This window comes from Eurytemora carolleeae, unplaced genomic scaffold, assembly GCF_000591075.1.
Source record: "Eurytemora carolleeae unplaced genomic scaffold, Eaff_2.0 scaffold1197, whole genome shotgun sequence".
In the NCBI taxonomy this organism is placed as follows: Eukaryota; Metazoa; Arthropoda; class Copepoda; order Calanoida; family Temoridae; genus Eurytemora; species Eurytemora carolleeae.
Window position 1 is genome coordinate 25,613 of NW_019397225.1, and position 7,647 is coordinate 33,259.

General features: G+C 34.1%; 1 protein-coding gene across 1 annotated transcript; it reads left to right on the forward strand.

Moving 5' to 3' along the window:
* The first annotated feature begins 268 nt into the window (after positions 1–268).
* Positions 269–2,884, forward strand: LOC111712858 (latrophilin Cirl). The gene has a single exon (XM_023487604.1). It carries the CDS (start codon positions 382–384, stop codon positions 2,548–2,550), a length of 2,169 nt encoding a protein of 722 aa, XP_023343372.1. The 5' UTR covers positions 269–381; the 3' UTR covers positions 2,551–2,884.
* Positions 2,885–7,647: the final 4,763 nt, after the last annotated feature.

A 7,647-nucleotide genomic window follows, 5' to 3' on the forward strand; every position in this document is an offset into this window, starting at 1 on the left:
CGAATAGACTTTAACGCCGAGCATCCGATTAGTTCCAGTTATACAGGGACTGGTCAGCAGCTGCTCAGACTGGACCTAGGACCAAATACATCCAACATTCATAATTTAGGACAGTTTAACAAATTTCAAGGAGCCCAGACCCACACCTGGCAGCAGCCTAGGCATCAGGGTCAAACATTGCATAGGAGAATTTAGGGGAGTTGGTTTATTAATTTGGGATCCTTTTGTTTCTTTTTAGAAATATTGCCGAAAGTGAATTTTTAAGAAAAAAATTACACAATTTTAGTTAATTTTGTTTTCAGGTGTGGTGGAAAACAGTATTGTTCCTTCGAGGTGAATAGTCAAGTTTTCGGAGATCCTTGTCCAACAACATACAAGTATATGGAGGTACACTACTCATGTCAACAACAGTTTACAACAACAACAGAAGGACATGCACAGCCGCCCTGGCTGTTGGATCTCTCCGCCACTCCGTCACCACGTAGACGGCCAACAACCTCCACAACCACTACAACGACGACAACCACAAGTACGACTACAACCTCGACTACGACTACAGAACGGATTACGGAATCTGTAAAGAGTTCTGAGCAGGATGAACGAACTCGTCAAGAGTATGAGAGAAGAGAAATGCAAGAGAAGAAAGATCGTCTTTACGTTCTTGAATCTGTTGTAGATCACTGCCCGCCGGTCACAGTGCGCCAGCTATTCTGGAATTGGACGAGCGCCGGTGAGCTTGCTATTCAACCCTGTCCAAGCGGTAGCACCGGGTTCGCCAAATGGCGATGCTCGGAAGATAGTGGTTGGTTCACCGGCTCGCCAGATCTCAGTGAATGTGAATCCGGGTGGTTGACCCGTCTCAATGCCCAGCTACGTGAAGGTGATGACGTGCTTGAACTTGCAGACGAACTTTCACAAACCTCCAAGGTGAAAACAATGTACGGTGGCGACGTGGCGCGTGTTTCTGAGCTTATGCAGAACCTCGCGCACAGGATGCGCCAACAGTTGTTCTCAATCTCCGATCCGGAGGAGAAGGAGCGGATCACCGGTCTCCTGAGCCAGCTTCTACTCCAGACGGGTAGCAACCTCCTAGAGGACTCACAAATGCTCGCCTGGAGTGACCTCGTCCCTTCGGAGAGGGCGAAGGCTGGGAGTGAGCTAGTTCTCGCCCTGCAAGAAAACGCCTTCCTCCAAGCCAACTCTATCAATATAGAGAAGGATATATATACGGTTGAGAACAATATAGTCTCATCTACACGAGTAATGAGAGCAAGAGATCTTGAAGATCAAAAGTTCAAGAGTACAGATGCTAAAGTTGAGATTACAATACCGTCAGAGGCGCTCATTGAGAACAGTGAAAACGGAGCCATTCGTCTTTTATTCTTTTATTACAACAACATGGATCATATTCTTCCATCTTCTACCAATGGGATTAAGTTTTTAAACTCCCAAGTTGCCAGTGCTTCCCTGAGTAAAGGACACACCTCCAGTCTGAGTAAACCCCTGACAGTGCTCTTTAAGCATACTGAAGTTGGTAGTATGACGAACCCAACCTGTGTTTGGTGGGACTTTGTGAGTAAGACATGGTCTAACCGTGGCTGCTGGAGCTTGGACTCCAACACGACCCACACTACATGTCAGTGCACCCACCTGGCCAACCTGGCGGTCCTTATGGAGGAAACTACCTTTGCCGCTCCACACTCAAAGGACAAATCCACTTCGGCTATGACAGTGATAATAGCGGCCGTGGTGTCAGTTGTTATCTGTTTAGTGACCGTTACGGCTACTTTTATTATTTTCCGACGGTTCTCTAAGACCATGTGTGGTGGAAGCTCCTGGCCTTGTTTTAAGACAAAGGATGAAAGAACTGGATACTATCCTTACCTCTCATCCTCAACCACAACCACTACCCTGACTCCACCCACTCCCGGAGACCAGGATCAGTCCCAATACTGTCTCCAGAACGAATGCCAAGTTCTCCGACCTCTGATGATTACTCCACTCGGTCCCAACTCTACCATCTACCGTGCTACCTTTGCTAACGGCCAGCAGGCGCACGTTATCCCAATATCCAACCAAAACACGGTCGGAAAGAACTTCCGTCCGATCACTCCGTCGGCCAGTCACATCTACATGGAGATAGATCCTGTCTACAACTCTGAAACCTTATCAGACATTCTAGTTTCTGATCTTAGTGATGATGATCTTCGAAGGACATCAGATGACGGTAGACAAGTTGTTAATCTGCCAGTCAGTCAGTATCCTGGAGTTCGCCAACAATCAAATCATTTTAATGATGTGAATTGCATTTCCAACCCACCGAGCTATGGCACGGAGCGTAGAGACTTCAATGCCGGCGCGGAGCGAATAGACTTTAACGCCGAGCATCCGATTAGTTCCAGTTATACAGGGACTGGTCAGCAGCTGCTCAGACTGGACCTAGGACCAAATACATCCAACATTCATAATTTAGGACAGTTTAACAAATTTCAAGGAGCCCAGACCCACACCTGGCAGCAGCCTAGGCATCAGGGTCAAACATTTCAGTGATATTAACGCGGGATAAACCGCCGTCAGCAAATAGTTTTCAGGGGAAACTACAAATCCTCCAAATAGTTTTCAGGGGAAACTACAAATCCTCCAAATAAATCAGAAAATCAACAAAATATTTTCCAAGTTAAATTTGCAACAAAAAACACTAATAATTTTCACAGAAATGTCCAAACCCTTTTCCCTACTGAAAATTTAAAAAAAATGACAACCCTAGAAAAAAATTTAATTTGATCTCTCTATGCGCGCACATGTTTCATTCAGTAGAATAATGTTTTTGTATTCTAACTAGTCATATAAATAATATATTAACAAATAAATTCTTATCTTCATATTTTGTGCATGTTTTTTAAGTTTGAGAGAGTTTAAGAATATTAATTGACTCTATGTCATTGTAGCATCTGTATAATAAACTTCTTTCCGTTTAAGAACAAATTTTGGATATTTTTTTATCATTTATATTATACGTGATAAACAGGGTTTTATAAACAAAAGAAATGAGTTTAATGCCACACTGCACACTTTTCTTGTTATACCCGCTGTCGGATAGACTTCTAATATTTCACAGTATAAATCAAGTTCGATCAAATAGTCTATATTTGAAATAATAAAGGTATCCACCATCAGGTTGCAAAAATATAGGATTAGAAAGTTTGTATTTGTGCCAAAAACTCAATATCCTTATGAAGTTTGACCTGCAGCCAACTTAAATTTACATTTGTATGCTTTAATCTTTTTCAAACTTTGTAACTGCAAAAGCTATCAATAATTGTATTTTATGGCTATATTTCTGAGACATTAAACAACTAAGATAAGATGGGGAAAAGAAATCATCTTAATTTGGGTTTAAACTCAGACTTTTCATAAACCAGACTTATGTTACATTTAAATTTACACTCGTCAATAACAGTTTTTTTTACATACAAAGTATATTAAGAAAACAACATGTATATTTTTAGCATCAGTAGACAGCTCAACAGCTAGGCACATGTCTGTAGAGACGTACCTCAATTCATTGTGAACACCCTGTAACAATTTAATGCTGCAGTGTTTATCGATACACCCTGTAGTTGAAGTAACGAGATTGGTATTTTAAACAATATAAATTTAGTCAGATTTTAAAATCTACAAATTCTATTCTATGTCTCTATACACGGCTATATATGTCTATACACGTCTTTATATTTATGTTTATCTGTCTATATATGTCTAAACACGTCTATATATGTCTATACACGTCTATATATTTATGTCTATCTGTCTATATATGTCTATATTCTAGTTTCTATATAAGTCTAAATTCTAGCTTCTATTTATGTCTAATTATATTATGCCTGTGTTTAAAACTAAAATCTATTAACCCTGTCTGTCAAATTATGCATTTTTTAATTCAAATTTATTTAATTATCTTGGAGTAAATATGATGTTTGTANAATCTTTTGATTTTATGAAACTATAATGTACTTTATCATTCTTCCTCAATTCATCTTGAATTTCATAATGAACGTGCTATAATTATAAAGTAATCATCGTGCTATAATGTTAAATTAGCTGTACAATATATCACGTGTGCTATAAAGTTTTGATTGGTTCCCGGATTATCCCCAAAATATTTAGGTTATATCCAAAATATTGTTTTCAATTGAAATTGAAATCAACTTAATATTTGCCTTCTGGTTTGTTTCAAAGCTTATTTGATCTAGAAATAGCTATTGAAATAAGACAAGTACAAAAAAGTTTCATAAAATTACCTGCAACACTGTCATTTTTTTACAACGTGTCATAAAGTTGTTGGACTTGAATTTTCTCTACATCTCGAAGGTTTTCTCCTTTCTGGATTATAATTTGTCCCTCGTTAAAGCTCGGGACAAAATGAAATCTAAAAAGACTTGAACCCTCTTGATGAAGAGAAAATTTCTGTCCAAAAAGTTTATGACACTGCGAACCAAAATAACAGTGTTATAAATAGTTAAAATGAAAAAGAATTAAAGTTTATTTTTACAGAGTTTGATGAGTTATGTTATAAAATCTTTCTATTATAAATATGCAGCTATAGCCATGTAAAGCCATATCGTTATATATTACTGTTAACGTATACTTATAACGTATATTACTAATAGTTGAAACTATTGTGAGAAATTTCGTTTTCCTTGTTATATTTGACACTTGTGACGTCGTGCATAATTGGTTTATTTCTCTGTTGCCACCTATTGTACTTGATAATCTATTTGATACAAATACATATACATAAGTGAAGAGCTTAACTATTAAGATGAATTTTTACAGTACTATTGTTGTCGGATAGCTGCAAGATTCTCAATAATGAACAGATAGACAACAGGATAACCCACAAATCAAAACCGATAATGCAGAGAAACTCTTTATTTCCTAAAAAATGAAATGGATAATAACATATAAATTATTACAAAGTTTTATAATTTTATAATGAAAAGATTAGGGAGTACAGGCCATTAGCATTCAGTGCATGAGTATTGTCTGGTTTAGTTAGCTGTAATTTAGTCAGATTTTAAAATCTACAAATTCTATTCTATTTTATGTCTCTATACACGTCTATATATGTCTATACACGTCTATATATTTATGTCTATCTGTCTATATATGTTTATATTCTAGCTTCTATATATGTCTAAATTCTAGCTTCTATTTATGTCTATTATATTATGTCTGTGTTCAAAACTAAAATCGATTAACTCTGTCTGTGAACTTATGCATTTTTTAATTCAAATTTATTTAATTATCTTGGAGTAAATATGCTGTTTGTAAATTCTTTTCATTTTGAAATGCAAAATGTTTTATAAATTAGGTTTAAAGGTTTGGAACTACTTAATAGTTTTTTTATGAAACTATTCTGTACTTTATCATTCTTCCTCACTTCATCTTGAATTTCATAATGAACGTGCAATAATTATAAAGTAATCATCGTGCTATAATGTTAAATTAGCTGTACATTATAGGACGTGTGCTATAAAGTTTTGATTGGTTCCCGGATTATCCCCAAAATATTTAGGTTATATCCAAAATATTTTTTTTCAATTGAAATTTAAATCAACTTAATATTTGACTTCTGGTTTGTTTCAAAGCTTATTTGATCTAGAAATAGCTATTGAAATAAGACAAGTAAACAAACGTTTCATAAAATTACCTGTAAGACTATCATTTTGTCACGACATGCTATACAGTTTTTGGACTTAAATTTTCTCTATATCTTGAAGGTTTTCTCCTTTCTGGATTATAATTTGTCCCTCGTTAAAGCTCGGGACAAAATTAAATCTAAAAAGACTTGAACCTTTGAGATAAAGAGAAAATTTCTGCCCAAAAACTTTATGACACTGCGAACCAAAATAACAGTGTTATAAATAGTTAAAATGAAAAAGAATTAAAGTTTATTTTTACAGAGTTTGATGAGTTATGTTATAAAATCTTTCATTATTATTATTATTATTATTATTATTATTANAGTTGAAACTATTGTGAGAAATTTCGTTTTCCTTGTTATATTTGACACTTGTGACGTCGTGCATAATTGGTTTATTTCTCTGTTGCCACCTATTGTACTATCAAGTACAAATATATATACATGAGTGAAGAGCTTAACTATTAAGATGTATTTTTACAATACTACGTTCTTCTAATTATGTAATCTTTTTGGGGTAATAGGACTGTCATTCTTATTTTTAAATGACTTTGCAATTAAAGGTGTGCGTGTCTCTAATTAGTGGGTTAGCGTTTCTCTAATTAATAGGTTAGCGTGTTTCTAATAAATAGGTTAGCGTGTCTCTAATAAATAGGTTAGCGTGTCTCTAATAAATAGGTTAGCGTGTCTCTAATTAATATGTTAGCGTGTCTCTAATTCCCAAAGTTACCCTTTAAACGTACTTTCTCAACAATAAAGAAGAAGTAATGTATTTCCATATTAAAAAGTGTTGAATTCTAAGATTGTTCTTCATTTTGTCTCCAGCATAAATCCGCAGGTCACTTTTATTTGCAAACCAACAATTTAAATAATAAATTTTACACAGAAAAACAAGGTTATTTATTGTTCTTTATAAAATAAAGGCTTACAATGGTGCCGTTGTGAATCGTCCCTTGAAATAAATGCAATATTAAAATTAACGGGGTCCTCTATTGCATAATGTGTAAAAAATTATGTTTTTTTTTACTCCAGTATCTTATATTTAAATCTAAACTGAAATATCTAGAATTCAAATTTAAATAAAATTTAAATAAAATGTTCTATATGAAGTAAACCTAAAGTCCAGAAGCTGCACTGCACTTTAACATTCTGAAAAAAATGCAAAAAAAATTAAAAAGGGGTTAACTTAATATTTCACATTAACTGCATACATATACGAACATTTTACAAAGACTGTAAAAACAAAATGTCTAAAAATTGTATCAAAGACTTTTTTCGTTATTCTTAAAAACAAGAAAATCAAAAGTGTATTGGATTATTTGAAAACATTAATGAACAAAAACTGTTCTGTTAAAATTTGTTAATAAAATCAACGCTCATACGTCTACAATACGTAAATACATATTGTTCTGTGAAAACTCAACAATCAATCTTGTCAAAACATTTTGTTAAAACATAGTGTTTCTTGCTGTGATGAAATATTCTGTATAGCATGATTTAAGTATGTATTATACAGATCTTTTGCGGATTACATAGCTATGTATTATTTAAAATTCGTTACATAGATTTAACAATTTTCTCCGTTCTTTTTTATTTATTTTTCTAATATTTATATTTACATATATAGAAGTGATAGATTTTACTTTGGTAAATGTGCTTTTACAGTGTAATTGAGTATTATTTGATTAGTGATAATTATCTCTTGAATTTTTAAATTTTTTATGTACATCTAATTTAAGTCATTGAGGACCTAGACCAGACGAATAAACTTATTATTTCTATAATATAATATGAGCTAGTAATATCCTTTCCCTGCAGATAAATCTTTCTATATCTTGAATTAATAGGTTAGTATGTCTCTAATAAATAGGTTAGCATTTCTCTAATAAATAGGTTAGCGTGTCTCTAATAAATAGGTTAGCGTGTCTCTAATAAATAGGTTA